This window comes from Schistocerca piceifrons, chromosome 6 (genome assembly GCF_021461385.2).
Source record: "Schistocerca piceifrons isolate TAMUIC-IGC-003096 chromosome 6, iqSchPice1.1, whole genome shotgun sequence".
Lineage (NCBI taxonomy): Eukaryota > Metazoa > Arthropoda > Insecta > Orthoptera > Acrididae > Schistocerca > Schistocerca piceifrons.
The window spans coordinates 218027157-218050630 of record NC_060143.1 but is presented as its reverse complement, the minus strand read 5'-3'; the positions used below and the strand labels follow the sequence as shown (position 1 = coordinate 218050630).

The window sequence follows — 23474 nt, the reverse complement described above, 5'->3', positions numbered from 1 at the left end:
ACGATTCGAGGACTGGTTAGTTACACCTCTTTTTATTGGGGGGTCGTACTTCTCTGCGTTTTTTAGACCTGGATTATACATGTTGTTCATTATAATTGAAGGAACTGAAATATTTAAAAAACTACACATCGGGCCAAAAAAACGTTATAATTCCTATTTATTTGTCTCGGAGTGGGACATCCAATGATTCCACACTCTATCCCCCACCCTATCCCGTGTGTGGGTGACGGGAGCAACTTTGAAATCTTCAGCGGCAATCCCCGACTCTTATTGCGGATTGCGATTCTATGGAAATATCTATATACGTTTTGTCTGAAGAATTGTCTTCGTTTCACCAAAGATGGCGCTGTAGTCGGAGAAATAGCATTGGATACACAATCGCAATTCACGACATGCTGCTCAAAGGCCCTTGAATATGCAATGGCACATGGGGTCCATCCTCCGCCCTGCCAGGGCCATTACTTCACAACCTATAAATGGAAACCCCATTCGCTTCGCTGTATTCTTCTGACGTATCGAACAGGGGACTACTCGACGCGCAACTGTGGCGGTGGCTCGAGGCGAAAGCTACTACACTTTTCATTAGAGTGAATGTTCAACCGTAGAGCCCCCAACTTCACTACACTTAGTGATCCGCTTTTCAAGTGACTGTACACAGGACAGAAGCATATCTGCGGGAATGTCGGCACAGGCGTTTCGATGCGGTCGACCATGTCTTCACGGGCTGTTGGCACTTGCTGGTACACCTTATCTTTTAGATATCCCCATAGAAACAATTCCGCTATCTTCTAATCCGGGACCTACTGGGCCAATTAATGGGACCACCTCTGTCGATCCACCGACAATGTAAACAAAGTCTAATAGCGTAATGCGCTGGACAACCGTCATGCAGAAACCATATACGTTGTAGAACATCCAGGTCAACATACTGCAGTGGTACAGGTAGTTTCTGTTCCAAAAAACGTTCGATATTTGCGTTCATTAAAGGTGCCGGTGATAAAATACGGACCAATGAGTTTCTTCCGTAGGAGGCTTCATCATACGTTAACCATGCTATGATTTGTGAATTTAGATTCATCGTAAAATAGTACCTCGGCAAAGAACCTGGGGGTAGTTTGCATTTGTTGATTTGTCCATTCACAAAACACTACCCGGTTATGGTAATCAGCGTCATGAAGCTCTTCATGCAGTGACACGTCGTACGGATGATACTTACGAAGATGCAGTATTGTGACAATACTACCTGTGGACATGCCGGAATGATGTGTAGCCGGCCCCTGTGGCCGAGCGGTTCTAGGCGCTTCAGTCCGGAACCGCGCAGCTGCTACGGTAGCAGGTTCGAATCCTGCCTCGGGCATGGATGGGTGTGCTGTCCTAAGGTTAATTAGGTTTAAGTAGTTCTAAGTCTTGGGGACTGATGACCTCAGATGTAAAGCCCCATAGTGGCTCTGAGCACTATGGGACTTAACATCTGAGGTCATCAATCCCCTAGAACTTAGAACCACTTAAACCTAACTAACCTGAGGACATTACACACATCCATGCCCGAAGCAGGATTCGAACCTGCGACCGTAGCGGTCGCGCGGTTCCAGACTGTAGCACCAGAACCGCTCGGCCACTCCGGCCAAAGCCCCATAGTGCTTAGATCCATTAGAACAAATGCGGTGTAACTGCCGGGTGCTTATCCGCGGGTTATGGTGCACTGCCGCTAGTACAGCTATTTCATTAGCTTCTCGTGTAACGCATGTGCTTCGCTTCCTTTCCCCGATTCCTGCGCTGCCATCAGACATAGAGGCGTTCAAAACTTCGTAAAAGAATGAGCGAGAATGAGCATTCTCTGGAGAACGCTCGGCATTCAAGGCAACAGTAGCTTCAATATTTCTCTTACATTCTCCGTAAATCGGGATCATTTCAGCTTTTTCCGTCCGTGGACGCAAAATTCGTCGTCCACTTTCACCACCTTTCTCGAAATGATAGGTAGGTGTGCAGGCAATAAACAATGCGCAAGTATTGTAATGTTTACAGCTGTTATCTGTTCTACTTCCGCACGGTATGTGAGCTCTGGTCACAGAGTACTGCCTCTTATGATACGTTGTAGTTTTTCACATTACCACTGTGCGCGTCTAGTACCGTCACGTCGATATGTCGGAGAAATACAACGTTGCGAATGGGCTTTCCAGTTGGAAGTTACGAAATACTGGCCTGTCATACCCTCGCAGCAAAGAGGTGGGGTCTCACTTGGTTATTCAAGGACCATTGAGCTGCATGTCTGTGACAAAATAAAGAAAATGTTTCAGAGAAAGCGTACGTAGATTTTGGCGCAGAATCGTAATCTGTGATAGGAAACGGGCCTTCCCATTGAAGATTACAAACTTGCCACCCTACTTTAGCAGGGTGACACATTCAATATCTGTTTAAATGGGTGCAGAAGTAATTATTACGACAGTTCTACGGAGAATATATAGGAGAAATGACTTTACGCTGTACTGGAAGTGAAGCCAAATTTCAAAAGCAGCATTTTTCCTCCATGTTTTATATCAGACATAAAATTAAAAGAAAATTGTGCAAAAATTCTCTCAGATTTCCAGTCTCTTCAAGTGATTTAATCCACGAGCTTGCCGAGTGGGCCTCGGCCATGGTAAAGTTATGACTGTTGCTCACTCCAGTACCATACACTACGTAATCTAAAATATCCGGACGCCTGGCTGAAAAGTTCGGAGCGCTCTCCACCGATAATGAAGGAATTCAGTATGGTTCTGGCCCAACATTAGCCTTGGTGACAGCTTGCACTCTCGCAGGCATATGTTCAGTCCGGTGCTGGAAGCTTTCTTGACGAATGGCAGCCCATTCTTTACGGAGTGCTGCACTGCGGAGAGCTATCGACGTCGGTCGGTGAGGCCTGCACGAAGTCGGCTTTCCAAAACATCCCAAAGATGTTCTATAGGATTCATGTCAGGACTCTCTGCAGGCCAGTTCATTACAGGGATGTTATTGTCGTGTAACCACTTCGCCGCAGGCCGTGCGATATGAACAGGTGCTAGACCGTGTTCACAGATGCGGTCACCATTCCCGAATTGCTCTTCAACAGTGGGAAGCAAGAAGGTGCTTCAAATAGCAATGTAGGCCTGTGCTGTGATAACGCCACGCAGAAAAATAAGGGATGCAAGCCTCCTCCGTGAAAAACACGACCACACCATAATACCACCGTCTCCGAATTTTACTGTTTGCACTGCAAACGCTGGCAGAAGACGTTCGCCGGGCATTCGCCATACCCACACCCTGCCATCGGACCTCCATATTTTGTACCGTGATTGGTCACTCCACACAACGTTTCTCCACTGTTCATTCGTCCAATATTTACGCTTTTACACCTAGCGAGGCGTCGTTTGGCCTTTACGGGCGTGATTTGTAGCATATGAGCAGCCGCTCGACCATGAAATCCAAGTTTTTTTTTTTTTTTTTTTTTTTTTTACAGTCTAACTACCATAGTACATGCAGTGGATCATGATGCAGTTTGGAATTCCTGTGGCATGGTCTGCATAGATGTCTGCCTATTACACATTACGACCCTTTTCAACTGTCGGCGGTCTCTGTCAGTCAACAGACGAGGTCGGCCTGTACACTTTTGTGCTGTACGACTCCCTTCACGTTTCCGTTTCACTATCACATCACAAACAGTGGACCTAGGGATGCTTAGGAGTGTGGTAATTTCGCGTACAGACGTTTGACACAAATCAGACCCAATCACCTGACCACGTTCGAAGTCCGTGAGTTCCGCAGAGCGCCCCACTGTGCTCTCTCACGATATCTAATGAGTACTGAGGTCACTTATATGGAGTACCGGGCAGTAGGTGGCAGCAAAATCCAACTAATATGAAAAACGTATGTTTTTCGGGGTGTCCGGATACTTTTAATCACTTAGTGTATATGGTATTATTTTCGTTGCGGGCTTGCCGCGCCCGCTTCAACCTTAAGATGGCCGGATTGCAAGCTATGCAGGCCGCCGACTTTACTGAGGATGTTGCCCATTACCTCCTGTTACAGCCAACCTGTTCATGAAGTACTCTGAGACGTCGTTCTGGACAAAGCTTCTGCAAAGCCTAGTTGGTCGACGACATACTCTTTGTCAGGTCTCATGGACGTGATAACCTGGGAGAAAACTTGAACAACATCAGCAATATCCGTGAGAACAAGTTCAAAAAAAATGTTCAAGTGTGAGTGAAATCTTATGGGACTTAACTGCTAAGGTTATCAGTTGCTTAGCTTACACACTACTTAATCTAAATTATCCTAAGGAGGCAGAGGTGGATGGTGCTTTGCCGTTTCTTGGCGTCTTCCTAAGTCGTAGGATGTCTCAGCTCACAGTGTTTACCGGAAACCCACCCACACGAACCAATATCTGCGTGCTACCAGCTACTACCGCCCTTCGCAGAAACGCTCTGTTCTGAGGACATTGGTACACCTAGCGGACGCCGTTTCAGACGCTGAGCCACTTACCATAAGTATTCAATGAAAACGGCTACAACAACCGCCATTTTTCGCAAGAAAAGTTGCCGCAGAAACGTAAGCAGAAGGCCTCCGAGGAATACGCGAAGAAGCTTGCGTCTTTGCCGTTCCGTATCCCGATAACAGGAAAGATTAGTCGGCTCCTATAGAGGCATGAAATAGTTTCAGTCTTCAGAGCTACAGCAAAAATTCGATGCCTCTGAAAGAAGATGTAAACCTCATGACGCCAGGAGTATATAAAATACCGTGTGGGTGTAGATAGTTTTAGATTGGACAGACTGGGCGTTCTGTTGAAAAGCGCCGAGTAGAACACGAGAGATCTTTTCGGCCACGGTTTCGCGAGAAATCAGCTCTAGCAGAATATGCTCTACAAACGGACCCTGTATTGCATTCGTCGAGAGATCGATTATTACATAGCCGAATCATTTCTGAAATAGCGTCATAAAAGAATCGATCGACATAAACATTTCTGACAACATCCGCAATAGACGGTGGCCTGCAGCTAAACGTGACTTGGGACCCGGCCATCGGAAGATTGAAGCAGGCACGGCAAGCCTGCAGCGAAAATATTACAGTACAGGGTGGTCCATTGATAGTGACCGGGCCAAATATCTCACGAAATAAGTATCAAAAGAAAAAACTACAAAGAACGAAACTCGTCTAGCTTGAAAGGGGAAACCAGATGGCGCTATGGTTGGCCCGCTAGATGGCGATGCCATAGGTCAAACGGATATCAACTGCGTTTTTTTAAATAGGAACCCCCATTTTTTATTACATATTCGTGTAGTACGTAAAGAAATATGAATCTTTTAGTAGGACCACTTTTTTCGCTTTGTGATAGATGGCGCTGTAATAGTCACAAAAGTATAAGTACGTGGTATCGCGTAACATTCCGCCAGTGCGGACGGTATTTGCTTAGTGACACATTACCCGTGTTAAAATAAACCGTTTACCATTTGCGGAAAAGGTTTATATCGTATTGATGTATGGCTATTGTGATCAAAATACCCAACGGGCGTGTGCTATCTACATCTACATCTACATGATAACTCTGAAATTCACATTTAAGTGCTTGGCAGAGGGTTCATCGAACCACAATCACACTGTCTCCCTACCATTCCACTCCCGAACAGCGCGCGGGGAAAACGAACACCTAAACCTTTCTGTTCGAGCTCTGATTTCTCTTATTTTATTTTGATGATCATTCCTACCTATGTAGGTTGGGCTCAACAAAATATTTTCGCATTCGGAAGAGAAAGTTGGTGACTGAAATTTCGTAAATAGATCTCGCCGCGACGAAAAACGTCTTTGCTTTAATGACCTCCATCCCAACTCGCGTATCGTATCTGCCACACTCTCTCTCCCATTACGCGATAATAGATAACGAGCTGCCCTTTTTTGCACCCTTTCGATGTCCTCCGTCAATCCCACCTGGTAAGGATCCCACACCGCGCAGCAATATTCTAACACAGGACGACCGAGTGTAGTGTAAGCTGTCTCTTTAGTGGACTTGTTGCATCTTCTAAGTGTTCTGCCAATGAAACGCAACCTTTGGCTCGCCTTCCCCACAATATTATCTACGTGGTCTTTCCAAGTGAAGTTGTTCGTGATTTTTACACCCTGGTACTTAGTTGAATTGACAGCCTTGAGAATTGCACTATTTATCGAGTAATCGAATTCCAACGGATTTATTTTGGAACTCATGTGGATCACCTCACACTTATCGTTATTTAGCGTCAACTACCACCTGCCACAACATACAGCAATCTTTTCTAAATCGCTTTGCAACTGGTACTGGTCTTCGGATGACCTTACTAGACGGTAAATTACAGCATCATCTGCGAACAACCTAAGAGCTATGTGTGCTGCTCGGTATCCTGGACGAAATCATCCAAGTCTCCGGGCCGTTCGCCGGATAGTTACGTTATTTAGGGAAACAGGAAGTGTTCAGCCACATGTGAAACGTCAGCCACGACCTGCAACAAATGATGATGCCCAAGTAGGTGTTTAGCTGCTGTCGCGGCTAATCTGCACATCAGTAGTAGACAAATTGCTCGAGAATCGGGATTCTCAAAAACGTCGGTGTTGAGAATGCTACATCAACATCGATTGCACCCGTACCATATTTCTATGCACCAGGAATTGCATGGCGACGACTTTGAACGTCGTGTACAATTCTGCCACTGGGCACAAGAGAAATTACGGGACGATGACAGATTTTTTGCACGCGTTCTATTTAGCGACGAAGCGTCATTCACCAACATCGGTAACGTAAACCGGCATAATATGCACTATTGGCCAACGGAAAATCCACGATGGCTGCGACAAGTGGAACATCAGCGACCTTGGCGGGTTAATGTACGGTGCGGCATTATGGGAAGAAGGATAACTGGCCCCCATTTTATCGATGACATTCTAAATGGTGGAATGTATGCTGATTTCCTACGTAATGTTCTATCGATGTTACTACAATATGTTTCACTGCATGACAGAATGGCGATGTACTTCCAACATGATGGATGTCCGGCACATAGCTCGCGTGCGGTTGAAGCGGTATTGAATAACATATTTCATGAGATGTAGATTGGTCGTCGAAGCACTATACCATGGGCCGCACGTTCACCGGATCTGACGTCCCATGATTCCTTCCTGACAACATGCGTCAGCGCATTGTCAATGCATGTGCGAACATTACGGAAGGCGAACTACTCGCTGTTTAGAGGAATGTCGTTACACGTATTGCCAAATGCGCTGAGGTTGACGGACATCATTTTGAGCATTTATGGCAATAGTGTGGTATTTACAGGTAATCACTCTGTAATAGCATGCGTTCTCAGAAATGATAATTTTACAAAGTACATGTATCACATTGAAACAACCGAAATAAAGTGTTCAAACGTACCTACGTTCTGTATTTTAATTTTAAAAACCTACCTGTTACCAACTGTTCGTCTAAAATTGTGAGCCATACGTTTGTTACTACTACACCGCCATCTCTCACAAAGCGAAAAAAGTGGTCGAACTATAACATTCATATTTCTTTACGTACTATAGGAATAAGTAATAAAAAGCGGGGTTTCCCACTTTAAAAAAACGCAGTTGATATCCGTTTGACCTATGGCAGCGCCATCTAGCGGGCCAACCATATCGCCATCTGGTTTTCCCCTTCAAGCTAGACAAGTTTCGCTCTTTGCAGTTTTTTCGTTTGACTCTTATTTCGTGAGATATTTGGCTCGGTCACTATCAATGGTCCACCCTGTATACGGCGCTGGGGCGAACAACAGTGACGTCACTGGAGGCAGCGCAGCTGTATAAGAAGGGCAGCAGGAACCATTCGACAGTCACCACTTGACAACGGACGAGGAGCTCTGAGACGAAAGCTCGCGAGTATCAAACCACGTGACGCGGCTGGAAGCCCGAGAGAATTTTCTCAATGAATATGGCCGCCAAACTATTCATTCGTATAAAAATGTGAAGCTAATTACAAGTACCCGTAACTGTGAAGACACATGAGTTGCGTACTGTCCATACAACATCGTCTTCACAAAGGAATTAGTCAGCCAATGTCATCTTCCTTTCCCGGCTGGAAGTCGGTTGCCTCCGCTGCTCGGCGCCCCGACAGGATAAACGCAAGGCACGCCCTCCAGCCATTACTCCCGGGGACGGCTCCAATTTCCAGCATAACGCCCTCTGTTACGACTGGGTCGTCGCCTAAGCGGACTGTAAAACGGTTAATAGCGCCCCTGCCTGCACCCACCCATCAGGATGCTGCCCGGAGCGGTCGCTGCAAGGAGGCCTCCGATGGTGCCATCTAGCTGCCACTTTTGGAAGCACGGACAGGGGTTCACTGGAGACTTTTCATTCCTTCAGCTGGATAGGTTGTTTGAGGTTACTTTGTCGCTCACATTTAGATCTTTCTAGTGTACTATACCTCATTTTAATATTTGGTAGTAAAACTTTTTTTCTATACTTATTTACAGCTACACACAAGGAACGCATGGTGCCTATAATTGGCACTGCAGCAATAAAATAATTAAGTATATTATCCACATTACCCACCGCAGATATCAAATGCAGATGAATGTCAGTACTATCGTACAATACACTCAGCACATCCGGGGAAAATGTGGTGTATATGGTTCAAATGACTCTGAGCACTATGGGACTTAACTTATGAGGTCATCAGTCCCTTAGAACTTAGAACAACTTAAACCTAAGGACATGACACACATCCATTCCCGAGGCAGGATTCGAACCTGTGACAGTAGCGGTCGCGCGGTTCCAGACTATAGCGCCTAGAGCCGCTCGGCCACCCCGGCCGACTGTGGTGTATATGTTCTGCACAAATGCTCCCTAAGTACGGGAACGAGAACTTGATATTTAGTGCCAGCGTGCATAAAACACACGCACCCGATTTTCCAGCGGATGTTGCTCTTCTCTCCTAGCGCTACCTGCTTCGAAGTTTCCTGTAATAATCATTATCTAACAGGGTGCGTTGATACTCACACAAACAACGCCAGCATAGTCTGGTGGAATTCATCATATTCTGTTAAACATAGACACATAGGGTTGGGCTGCACTGTTCACAATTAACATTGTTCCACAATCGACGTGGTCGGTATTTGCATAACAACCTCGTACTCCGCTGTGACGTACTAAATGTATTGTTGAAGCAATATTATTCAAGTGCTTGCAACACAGAACACATACGAACATAACTGTACAAAAGATGCCTCATAAGTATACGAAAGCCACAGTTCCAGTCAGTATTGAACAGTATCTTCATCCATCTCACAAGCATGCGCGAGACCGAATCGTTACAGGGATGTTTCAGAAGGCCGTGTGCGATATCCGAAAGTACTTCCGCTCATGATATTCAAACAATCCATATAAGTTCCTTTCACTTGGAACATGTAATTTAAGTCAATCCAGTCAACATTTATCATCCCGTAACCGTTCCAACGCGGCTCATTATTTAGCTCCCGACACGACACACGACAGTGAAAATCGTCACCTTTCAGATAAACATTCATACTGAGCCGTAAAAACTAATATGACTGTACAACTTGCCTGACAGACATTTTTAATTACATCACAATAACTTCAGATGTGTGTTGCAACTCCGGCACCAGCATTGGACGACGCCCAACATACCAAGGGCCGGGCGAAGTGGCGCAGTGGTTCGCACACTGAACTCATATTCGATAGGACGACAGTTCAAACCCACGTAAGGCCATCCTGATTTAGGTTTTCCGTAATTTTCCTAAACCGTTTCCGGCAAATGCCGCGATGATTCCCTTGAAATGTCAGGCCGACTTCCTTCCCTGTCCTTCAGTAATCCGATGGGACCGACGACCTCGCTGTTTGGTCCCCTCCTACGAATCAACCAACCGACAACCAGCATCCCACGGTAACGAAGCAACAATTACTCATGCGCTCTGCACTTTCCAGGGAGGTGACTATCGATAGCGATACAACAGGACGCCTACCAGTTCATCGGTCATTGTAGGAGGAAAAGTAATACTCAAAGGAATGGAAAACAAAATTTAAGATCTGTTAGATCACTTTGGCCTTAGAAATGGTAAAGGTACCAGAGAGACATCTTTGATTTTAAACTTACAGGCAAGTCTTAAAAATAATCAAGAAACTTTCATAGCACTTTGTCAGCTTAGAAAAAAGTGTTCTGCAGCGTAAAATGGTGCGAAATGTGTGTAATCCATATGAAAAGACTGGTAATGTACAATATACACAAGAAGCAGGAGGGAACAATAAGAGTGTAAGTTCGTGAGAAGGACCCGGACTAAGACAATGACGCGCATCCGACCTACTGTTCAACATGCCGATCAAAGAGACAAGAAGGAAATGAAAGAAATGAATGAGATTGCAACGAAACGGCATGATAACAAGATATACTCGGTGAAAGTGGGGATGAATTACGGGACTTGCTGTTGGTTGAGATTATATTAAAGAGAGGCTATTGATGAGGAAATGAGGAGTACCACCAGTTAAATAAGCAATAAATCGCCTGTTGACTTCTGTCTCAGGGCCTTCGGTCAACGTTTGTTTCATAATTTTTCTGACGTTTCGCCGGCACGAGCGGCTGGAATCGTCAAAGTTTCACCCTCTATTCAGAATGAGATTTACACTCTGCAGCGGTATGCGCTGATATGAGACTTCCTGGCAGATTAAAATTGTGTACCGGACCAACACAGGAGAGCGTATGTGAAATCTGGAAGTAAGAGACGACGTACTAGCAGAAGTAAAGCTGTGAGGACGGATCGTGGGTCGTGCTTGGGTATCTCAGATGATAGAGCACTTGCCCGCGAAAGGCAGAGGTCCCGAGTTCGAGTCTAGGTCCGGCACACATTTTAAATCTACCAGGGAGCTTCAGCGTCTATTGCTTGTGGTGGACTGGAGTAGAGCTCGCGGCCACAGATTATACGTACCTTGCACACCAGCATCTAAGGGCTTTCCCGTGGTCATTACCACTACGGTTCTCCACTTGCTACCTGCAACAATCGTTCGTTACAGCACGGGAATACAGAATCTGCTTACCTTGAGGCTTCCCTTTCCTTGTTGAAGTTATTGTCCTGTTCGTGTATTTTTATAATTGCCCTGGACAAGCGGCTGTGATAGCTCTTCTCAACAGCAAGAGCATCCGTGTCGGCATATTTTAGTCTACTATGTGCTCGGTCTCACACAGCGTGTGCTCCGCCACGGCCGATTTTTCCACCTACCGTAACTTGCAATTCTGCTTATGTTCGGCAATTCTGGTGTTGACTGATCGTCCAGTCACTCACACAGACTTTTCCACGTGTGTGTGGTATGCAGTACATTCCCGGCACTGCAACGAAAATTGTGTTTAACGTCCGTCGACATCGAGGTCATTAGAGACTCTCCTTTGCATATGTGAGACAGTCTTTGATCGTCTTTGTTGGTTTATTAATAGTATCTGCGCTTTGTTTGCACAGTATACGGCGTAATCTGTCGGACGCTCTGAGAATGTATGGCAGAAAGGCCGTACATGATGTTTCTTTGTGCGATGTGTCGCTTCGCCGAGTGTTGGATTCTTTGACATCTCTTATGTAAATGATGGAGTACCCATTGCTTCTCAGAACACTTTCCAGGTGTTACATCTCGTGTCTGAGGTGCTGCGTCTCACATATTCGTCTTGCTCGCAAGTAGGCAATCTGTCAACAAGTGGCCAATGGAGCCTTAACAATTTTGCATATAAACAATAAACTTAATATGAACACTGAGACCATGTTGTAGACGAAGTTTAAGATTTCTGTTAACTCACTAAAACCGTCGTCAAACATTAAAAGTAGGTCTTGACTGAAGTTACATATTTCTGTCATGAGACGCCCTATAAGAACAAATGCTAACATAACGACAAAGAAAGAAATAGAATGAAAGTAGACGGAAAAAAATCGCGAACGCTGGCCTGTGCGGTAATCTAAGCCGATACGCTTCCTGGTGTTGGATAAAAAATTTTCACTGTCAGTATTTGGCCGGAAATAGGGGGAGGAGAGGTGGTGGCGTGAAGTTTGTGATTTCCAGTGTTTGCGCCAATGCCCTGGATTAAATTCCAAACCCGTCCTCAATGTCTCGTAAAGTAAGGGCATACAACACTTGACGGTGATCCGTACGTCGCATGGGTACGTCAATTTCCTTGGCTCCTCTGGTGCTACTCGAGAATGGCAAGGTATGAGCCGGCACCGGGCTTCTTCCTTTCTTCCTCTCCCTTCTCTCATCATCATCATCATCATCATCATCATCCTACAACATGGGTATAACACTACACCACACTAATACCTATACGACACAACTTTCACATATCAGCTGGGGAACGGTCCAATGTACGCGGAGGAAGAACGTCCTTTCCGTTAGGTGGATGAACTCACATCCCGCTAAAAATATCATACAATGTATTCACTTTTTAAAGTACTACGAGGTGCATTCAAGTTCTAAGGCCTCCGATTTTTTTTCTCCGGACTGGAAAGAGATAGAAACATGCGCATTGTTTTAAAATGAGACCGCGTTCATTGTCAATACGTCCCAGAGATGGCAGCACTGTACGGCAGATGGAATTTTACCGCCAGCGGCGAGAATGAGAACTGTTTTAAATACTTAAAATGGCGACGTTTTCCTTACTTGAATAGCGTGCAATCATTCGTTTTCTGCATTTGCGTGGTGTGAAACCAATTGAAATTCATCGCCAGTTGAAGGAGACATGTGGTGATGGAGTTATGGATGTGTCGAAAGTGCGTTCGTGGGTGCGACAGTTTAATGAAGGCAGAACATCGTGTGACAACAAACCGAAACAACCTTGGGCTCGCACAAGCCAGTCTGACGACATGATCGAGAAAGTGGAGAGAATTGTTTTGGGGGATCGCCGAATGACTGTTGAACAGATCGCCCCCAGAGTTGGCATTTCTGTGGGTTCTGTGCACACAATCCGCCATGACAACCTGAAAATGCGAAAAGTGTCATCCAGGTGGGTGCCATGAATGCTGACGGACGACCACATGGCTGCCCGTGTGGCATGTTGCCAAGCAATGTTGACACGCAACGACAGCATGAATGGGACTTTCTTTTCGTCGGTTGTGACAATGGATGAGACGTGGATGCCATTTTTAAATCCAGAAACAAAGCGCCAGTCAGCTCAATGGAAGCACACAGATTCACCACCACAAAAAAAAAAAAAAAAAAAAAAAATTCGGGTAACCACCAGTGCTGAAAAAATGACGGTGTCCATGTTCTGGGACATCGAGGGCGTAATCCTTACCCATTGCGTTCCAAAGGGCACTATGGTAACAGGTGCATCCTACGAAAATGTTTTGAAGAACAAATTCCTTCCTGTACTGCAACAAAAACGTCCGGGAAGGGCTGCGTGTGTGCTGTTTCACCAAGACAATGCACCCGCACATCGAGCTAACGTTATGCAACAGTTTCTTCGTGATAACAACTTTGAAGCGATTCCTCATGCTCCCTACTCACCTGACCTGGCGCCTAGTGACTATTAGCTTTTTCCAACAATGAAAGACACTCTCCGTGGCCGCACATTCACCAGCCGTGCTGCTATTGCCTCAGCGATTTTCCAGTGGTCAAAACAGACTCCTAAAGAAGCCTTCGCCGCTGCCATGGAATCATGGCGTCAGTGTTGTGAAAAATATGTACGTCTGCAGGGAGATTACGTCGAGAAGTAACGCCAGTTCCATCTCGGGTGAGTAGTTAATTAGAAAAAAAATCGGAGGCCTTAGAACTTGAATGCACCTCGTATTATGCCACAGAGAGTTTATATCGCACTAAACATATTGCTCTTCGTGGTTTTTACGATTCCGTACTCAGTAGGTAAAAACCTAACCCTTATACACTGAGGAGCCAAAGAAATTGATACACCGGCCTAATATCGTGTAGGGCCTCCGCAAGCACGCGGAAGTGCCGCAAAACGACGTGGCTTCGACTCTACTAATGTCTGACGTAGTGCTGTAGGGAACTGACACCATGTACTGTGCACGGCTATCCATAAACCCGTAAGAATAAGAGGGAGTGGAGATCTCTTCTGAGCAGCACGTTGCAAGGCATCTCAGAGATGCGCAATAATGTTCATGTCTGGGAAATTTGGCGGACAGCGGAAGTCTTTAAACACAGAAGAGTGTTCCTGCAGCCACTCTCTAGACGTGTGGGATGTCGCATTGTCCTGCTGGAAACGACCAAGTCCGTCGGAGTGCACAACAGACGTGATCAGACAGGATGTTTACGTACGTGTCACCTGTCACCTGTCAGAGTCATGTCTACACGTGTCAGGGGTCCCATATCACTCCTACTACACACGCCCCACACCATTACAGAGCCTCCACCAGCTTGAACAGTCCCTTGCTGACATGCAGGGTCCACGAATTCATGAGGTTTTCTCCAAAACCGCACAAGTCCATCGGTCGATACAACTTGAAATGAGACTCGTACGATCAGGCAGCATGTTCCTAGCCATCAACAGTCCCATTTCGGTGTTGAATGGCCCAGGCGAGACATAAAGCATTGTGTCGTGCAGTCAGCAGGGGTACACGAGTGGCCCTTCGGCTCCGAAAGCCCATCTCGACGATGTTTCGTTGAATGATTCGCACGCTGACACTTGTTGACGATCCAGCATTGAAATCTGCATCAGTTTGCGGAAGGGCTGCACTTTTGTCACGTTGAACGATTCTCTTCACTCGTCGTTGGTCCAATTCTTGCAGGATCTCTTTCCGGCCGCAGCGATGTCGTAGATTTGATGTTTTACCGGATTTCTGACATTCACGATACACACGGGGAATGGTCGAACGGGAAAATCCCCACTTCATTGCTACTTCGGAGAAGCTGTGTCCCATCACTCGTGCGCCGACTATAACGCCACGTTCAAACTCATTTAAATCTTGATAACCTGCCACTATTGCAGCAGCAACCAATCCAACAACTGCGCGGGACACTTGTTGTCTTATATAGGCGTTGACGACCGCAGCACCTATTCTGCCTGCTTACATATCTCTATATTTTGAAGACGCATGCCTGTGTCAGTTTCTTTGGTGTTTCATTGTAGGATCACATCGTTCTCTTCCTCTATGTCCGACTGTTAAAAACACCTTTCCTCAGGAATGGATAGACATATCAAGTTGAAATGTATGTCACATATAAATGTCTACGTTCACTTGACGACGTAAAACATTGAAGCTTCTAAGTCAATGCGATAAAAAGATACGGCCATTTATGTCACGTACTTTGATACTCGCAAACTCACTTATCAAAACCTTTAAGGTACGTCCTGTCGACCAAGGATCGTGAAATTTGGCAAACAGCAAGGTTTCACACTACATCCAAAAATAGTTAATTTGTTATTACAACACACAAAATGTTTTTTGTTCATTTGTTATCTGTGTGTTTGTCCGTCCGTATGTTGAAACAGGTCAAGTATCTAGTCCCTTGCTGGTGCAATAAATGTAAGCATCTAAGTCAATGCAATCAAACGATACTGCCATATATGTCACAAATTTTGATACACGCAAACTCACTCATCTATACGGTATTTCCCGTTGACTTAGAGTTACGAAATGTTGTCTAGTTTAGGCTTCATAGCACAGGTAAAGAAAAAAATCCAAAAATTGTGAATTTGTGATAATATCACACGAAAAAGATGTTTGTCATTTGTTATCCGACTGTCTAGCTATCATTCTGTTAAGACCCCTTTTTCTCAGGAATGGGCAAGAGTATCGACATTGGTAACAGACAAAATATTCTTGATTTCTGGGATGGGTTAACTGTCTGTATATGTAGTTAAGTTTGTACGGAACCCTAGGTTACGAATTCTACTCACACTTATCTAGATTTTTTAGTTATGTGTTCTAACATTTTAATCTGAATATTTTGCTGCGGTTAGCTCTAATCCATGCACGTAACGTCTTTAAATTAACCATGAATGTTATTTTTTGTGAACGTGGCTGTTGACGATAGATGGTTATCGTCAGTAACGTAATTTAGATGTTTATGGTATCAAATATTATTAATGTAAGTTACACAAGTTAGTACTGTAAAAGTTATTCATTTTCTTCAGCGATTTGCTCCGTAATCTCCATTGCTATTACAAAATTATTAATTATTTTTACAACTAATTATGAGTTCGTTCATTTAATTTACGATCCTTGTGTTGTCTTTTGCAGTTCAACTTCGTAGGGAAGCTACTGGGTCCTAAGGGCAACTCGTTGAAAAGGCTGCAGGAGGACACGATGACGAAAATGGCCATCTTAGGACGCGGCTCAATGCGGGATAAACATAAGGTAAGGCATACTCTACCCAACATATTCTTGCGGATTGCTGTTCCGCGACTCAGTGAACTATGTCGGTCTAAATGTAGAGATTATTTCAGACTAACTTTGGGAAGTGTTATTTCTGTATATGTATTTTGAGTTATATCCCTTGAGTAGCACTAAAGTGCTTGTTCCATACGTACATTGTTAGCTATTGTGAATTATTTTACCACCTACCGACATTAGAAAAGTGTGTTGGAATATTATCAAAATCTTTCAGAGTAACATTTGTAATAATAGGCTATTTCGTAATTACTGGATAGTAGACCACACATACTATGACTTCAGATCTCGACTACCTGCAGTGACATCGCTGTGTAGGAAGATTTTAAATGTTTAAATCTTTCTTCGTTGTACAATTCGTCTGCCCCTAACTGAATGGATTATGTACTCACCAGGGTAAGACACTTAGGGCAGCCGTTCTAGTCCATTTAACGTAATCTGCTCGAAAAAGTAGGTCTATTCTGCATTTCATGTATCAGATAAGAAATGAAAGACACGCAAATGATTCGCTCCAGAACTGATATTAGTCTTGACCACTGTATCTACTAATCTGATGCTAGTGTTGCCCACTGTAATTATAGGACGTAGGGTCTGCCAGTTATGCAAAACACGGTTTTTCCAAATTCCCAAATATGTTTCAGCACCACTGTGCCATCATCAGTGGATTTCCCTCTTTATTTAACCTGTAATTTGAACATCTTTAATAAATGATTACAACATTATGTGGATATTTAGTTCAAACAATAATTTGTTTCTTTTTATTAATACCTTTACACTTGGTGTGTTTTATTTTTCAGGACCACTTGTGTATTATTTATTACAGGTAGCTTGCCATCTGCCACCAAACGATGTCGATGAGAAATTGTGTTGGGAGTTAACCTATCATCTAAACGTAATATAGTTTGCCCCGATATTTCGCGCCTATATTCGTTTTTACTTACGTTTTTGTGTGGCAAGCCCTTTTACTCTCAGCATAATGGTGAGGTGTTGTGATGCACACATAAATATAACACGTATTTGCACAAATAAGGACATAAAAGCATTTTTCACTTCACCAATTAGTGGCTCCCTTGCTAACATATTTATGAACAACCTGCAGAATATTATATTCAGACGCATAATAAATCCAAAAAACTACAAAGTTATATACTGGTACAGTTATGTCGATGACATAATATGCCACATTGATGAACCACATACACACGTAGAACAGCTACACTAATAAATAAACAACTTACATCCAAAAATGAATTTCACATTAGAAACAGAAAATAAGAACACACTACATTTTCTATGTCTCACCATACCTAAAACAAACAACACGAACAACTTCACAATATGCAGGAAACCGACAACCACAAGCACCACCATTCACAACCTATCGAACCACCCATTAACACATAAGCAAGCAAACTTCATATTCCTGCTCCATAGATTAAACAGAACACCCACGAACAAACAGAACTACACACAAGAGCTTAACACAATTAAACAAGTATCAGTAGAAAATGATTATGGTCCCCATATGGTATACAAGTTAAATAAAAAAATACGTAAACAGTATAAAAATCAACATACCAAAGAGACACAAATACCCACCCAACATAGAACAACACAAAACACAAACAGTGACCACACACAAGACACAACAGAGCAACAACACACACAAACCGAAATGGCACATACTTACTTACAATAAAAATATTGTTCACAGAATAGGCAACATATTAAGGAAACAGGGACTCCAGATAGGATACAGGAAAGAAAACACAACACAGAAAAAGATCGGAACACAAGAAGCACCCACAGATAAATTTAAAAGATCGGGATATAGGAACTTACATGCAACACTTGCTAGTCAGTGTGTATAGGACAAACATGCAGAAACTTCCAAACCATATATTCAGAACATCTCAGAGCTTTAAAGAGAAACAGATCCAATTGCACATTTGCTGACCACCTTATAGCCCACAGTCACCACCAAACTACAATAAAACAGACTTAAGAATATTAAAACCCAGCCACTGCCTACACAGCAAACTCACCATTGAGGTGAACTTGCTCATAAAGAAGGTAATAGCAGAAGGAAAACAGGTCATAAAGGAATACACTGCACTCTGCAAGGACACACTTTTAAACGCATTAAAGGAACTTTACAAAAAAGACAACACAAACAGGTAAAGTCTACACACACACACACACAAAGATAAAATGTAAACAAAATGCAAATTTGGCGTCGAACTCACTGGTGAACAAATGAACAGTGACTGCACTGGAACGCACAACACCACAATTACATTGTGTTTTGGCGAAGAACAAAGTGCTTTCACGACCTTATTTGTGAAAATATGTGTTATATTTACGTGCGCATCACAACACCTCACCATGATGCTGAGAACAGAAGAGCTTGAAACACGAAAACGTTCGCAAAAACGAATATAGGGGCAAAATATCGCGACAAACTAAATTACGTTTAGATGATAGGTTAACTCCCAACAAAATTTCTCATCAACATCGTTTCGTTGCAGATGGCAAGCTACCCGTAATAAATAATGCACAAGTGGTCCTTAAAATAATGAACGCCAAGTGTAACGGTATTAACATAAGGAAACAAATTATTGTTGGAACTAAATATCCACATAATTTTGTAATCATTTACTAAAAACTTTCACATTACAGATTGAATATAAACTGAAACCCACAGATGAAGGCACAGTGGTCCTGAAACATGTTTGGGAACTTGGAAAAACTGTGTTTTGCGTAACTGGCGGACCCTACATCCTACAATTTTAACTGCAAACATGGTAAACACAAGGACCTGCAAATCCAACTGATGAATGTCTTGACCACTGTATTTATTAGTTGTATACTGGTTTATGCGTGTCGGCCTTTTGCCATTTTCAGAGGCTAAAAACACTTATAGCGTATTCCTAGGAAAAACTAAACTTAATTTGTCAAACATGAATGCATATTATCTGGTCTACAGTACTTGACGATACTTGAGTGGTATCCCAACAGTTTGTGATATCTGGGAATCATGGAGGCCATTCAATAGTACCCTGTCCGCCAATTATTCATCAAAGATTTCATTTAGAAAGTCTCTCTCAATACTTCCATAACCCAGGTGTGCTTCATCCTGTTACCATATCGTCTTTTCCTCGACTGGTTGCAGGTGTTCAAAAAGTGGACTATTTTCACTTCTAACAGCACTTCCTGGAGCAAATTTGAGTTTTTGAAGCAATTCCTTGAGACTTAGAAGGTGACTGGACAAAACAGTGAACAACAAGATTAACACTCTCTCCTTTAGTAACAGACTTGGGCCTACCTGAAAGACAGGAGCTCCACTACCGACCTAGTCTCTGTCAATATCAGATTTAAATAGCGAATGCGTTGTCGAGATATAGGCTCGACTTTTGGGAAACGTTCTACAAACAAATCACAAGCTCACTGTAATTATACTGTAATATTCCCACAATGTTTACAAAAAAATGCACGCTGTCCTGTGGTTAAGTTCTTATTCATTCTTTCTCAAATGGCAACAAACAACATAACTGACCTATGGTTACTGGCACTAGACAGGTTCAAATTAAGTACCGCTAAACGAGGCAAAAAATGTAAGGGTTGCTAGTGGCAGATGATTTAAGGCACACCTTGTATATCACTTCCTCTGCATACAAAAAAATGTTCAAATGTGTGTGAAATCTTATGGGACTCAACTGCTAAGGTCATCAGTCCCTAGCCGGCCGAAGTGGCCGTGCGGTTAAAGGCGCTGCAGTCTGGAACCGCAAGACCGCTACCGTCGCAGGTTCGAATCCTGCCTCGGGCATGGATGTTTGTGATGTCCTTAGGTTAGTTAGGTTTAACTAGTTCTAAGTTCTAGGGGACTAATGACCTCAGCAGTTAAGTCCCATAGTGCTCAGAGCCATTTGAATCATCAGTCCCTAAGCGCACACACTCCTTAACCTAAACTATCCTAAGGACAAACACACACACTAATGCCCGAGGGAAGACTCGAACCTCCGCCGTGACCAGCCGCACAGTCCATGACTGCAGCGCCTTAGACCGCTCGGCTAATCCCCCGCGGCCCTCCGCATACATGTCGCGAAAAGGCCATGAGGGTAAAATTAGAGAAATTGGAGTTCACACGATAGCTTATCACCAATCATTATTTCTGCGAACTATTCACGATTGGAACATGGAATGGGGATATATGACAATAATCCACAAAGTATTCCACGCCACTCACCGTAATGTGGCTTGCGGAGTATAGATTTAGTTGTAGATCTTAATATGAAATTCAATAAAGCTGTACTAGTACCCTCGTCATGCACCTTATATTTATTCAGAAGAACGGATCTTATACCCCTCTCAAGCTTTTTTGTGAGCCAAGCAGCCTATGCATCCAAGGGGTAGATATAATTTCATAATATGTAAAGTACCAATATTACTGAATAATTAGTACGCATGCATGCATAAACATATTCAGACACTGGATATATGCACTGCCTGCAAAGATGAGGTTGATTTTGATCCGTTGACGTCATGTACCAGGGGTGGGCACTAGAGCTGCCCGTATGGTTGCCCGCGGACACCGTGCGCCGCGAGGGCAACGCCGAGCAGCTGTGAGGGCACGTAGTGCGGGTAGCAGAGCTGTGCGATGAGGCTGGCCGCTTGGGTATGCACACTGCACGGGGGCAACCGTGGCGCTGTGAGAGCGCTTCGCGCACTAAGCTGAGTATGGAAAAGCTAACGTACTTAGTGCAGGTGGAACACACATACGTCTGAGGGCGTTTCGCGCGTATGTGGCATTCGTGAACTCGGCACAGATATACGGTTATCAGGAAGCTAATCATATGTGGCGCAACATGCGTGTGTGGGACGGAAGTGTAAAACGTGCTTGCCTGATGTTTGTGTCTCCTGTGCCATGCAACAGTTGGACATGTACGGATGAAACACAGTGTCGAACCATTGCAACACGTTCTACTTTCATAGCCACAAATAGGATACAGACGCATAGGATTCAGAAACGAAACACAATTGTATTGTGTAGTTCAGACGAGGGGTACTACGTAATAATAGGACATAGGCATTAATTTACATCATCCTGGATATTTTAACAATAATTTTGAACGAGCATCTCGATATTTGGTTTGAAATTACTGGTCATTAGGCGCACTTCGATTTTGTCAGTTTCATTATAGAGAAAACGTTTTCGCACATGTATGTTGTTCCAAAAACATTGTAAACACGAGCATCTATTTTAAATAACAATGGTCACTGTTCACGTGGGAAATATTTGTACAATCTTTCCAAGATTTCTGTAGTGCGAAACTTCTCCTTCAGCACACGATTGCATTAAATGTCAGTGTGTTCCAACTGAATTTCAGAAGGCACATTTTCTACGTTAACTGCAAAAGGAGTCGCAAAAAGGTCGACATCGCATTCCAGTCAATTTAAATCCTCAAACATACTATCAAAAATGCCTTCGGGAGACTGTGGCACCGTTACAAACCCACTAAAATGTTCTTTGAACCTCTCTCATTGTAAACTAGTGCAACGCTCGGGAAGTGTACACATGACATTTCTGACACTTGCTTTGCCCAAAAAATCAGTTTTCTCTTGAATGCCAAAATAGCGTCAAACACTTCGGTAATTGCCTTATTTCTACCTTGTAAAGCTACATTCAAGCTATTCAGATGCTTGGTTACGTCACTTAAAAACGCAAGGTCTAAAATCCACTGTGGGCCGTCCAATTCTTTCACCGGCTTTCCTTTGCATCCATGAATAACGGTATATCTTTCCGTAAATTAAAAAATCGTTCTAAAACAACAGTTCGACTCAACCACCGTACTTCATAAAAATATGGAACATCGCCGTATTCACGCTCGAGATGTGCCAGGAATGATTTGAATTGTCAGTGTCCCAAACCGTGCGATCTGGGAATGTTAACTGTTTTTATAACCACGTCCATGACGCCAACTAATTTGGCACATTTTGCTAGCAAATTAACACGGTAAAAATCGCAATGTATTGCTGGTAGCTCCTGCTGGACACCGACGGTTTTCAACTTTTTTCGTATCAAAGCAACGACACCAGATTTATATTCAATCACTGCAGGAGCCCCATCTTCTGCAATCGATGAAAGTCTTACCTGACATAGCTAGTATTTCTCTAATATATGTTCCACGCATGGAAATATATCGTCGACCGTTGTGTAATACATTGGCACTAAATTGAGGAGTTCCTCAATCACATTATACTGAGCATCAACTCCTCGCAAAAAGACCGTAAGTTGAGCAACATCACATAATCAGTGCTTTCATCCAATGCTAATGAAAAGAAAACGAAATCTTTGATCCGGTTTCTCAATTGAGATTCCACATCGTGCGCCATTTCTTCAATGCACCTGCAAACCGTTCTCCGTTAAAGAGGAACGGTTTCAAAAGCAGGAAGACTTGCTGGACACAAAATTGTTTCTGCAGCAACAAAAAAGTCTTTCACGAATTCTCCATCGCCGATGTGCGGTGCTGCTTTAGCTGTTTTAAGAGCTACATCAGAGCTTACTGTCATCGCTGCATCGTTGTGGATGAATGAGGTTTCCGTCCTGTAAATACGTACAGGAGAACGTAAAAGTGACGGAAAATGCGCATAACATATTATTAATAAAAGTAATAATGTTAATCAATGTCAGAATTATCTACATATATAAGCAAGTCTTTCTCCTTTTTCTATTTCAGTTCGGTAAGTTTTGGTTTTCTTTCTTTATTGTTCAAACCGGCTCTATTCTCGTGAAGCAGTTGATAATGTCGCTTCACATTATACTTCTTGCGTGAAGACAATGATGCATTGGAAACCAAACACTGAGGTCCGCTTTGCGTCCTAACAAAAAGGTACTCTTCTTCCTACTGTGCATTAAGGAGTCTGGGTTCAAAAAACTTTCGTTTCAACGATTTTAACTCCTCCTGAGCCATTTTCCTCCCACTAGTTCTGTTTTATCACAAACACCGAACGTGATGTCTACACAGACAATAGAAACGACGGGAATTAAGCGGACCGAGTGGCTCCGCGCGATGCAGTGAGGTGCGTGGCTAGGCGAGTAGATGGTGGGGGTACTGCTGGCTGGCA

General features: G+C 43.6%; 1 protein-coding gene across 1 annotated transcript in view; it reads left to right on the top strand.

Annotated features, from left to right (window-relative positions):
* The window catches only part of LOC124803245 (KH domain-containing, RNA-binding, signal transduction-associated protein 2-like), a 600295-nt gene that overhangs the window by 329431 nt on the left and 247390 nt on the right, over positions 1–23474 (top strand). Inside the window, exon 2 of the mRNA XM_047264426.1 lies at positions 16200–16316. Within this exon, the coding sequence (XP_047120382.1) occupies positions 16200–16316 (117 nt within the window). The remainder of the gene's footprint in view (positions 1–16199; positions 16317–23474) is intronic.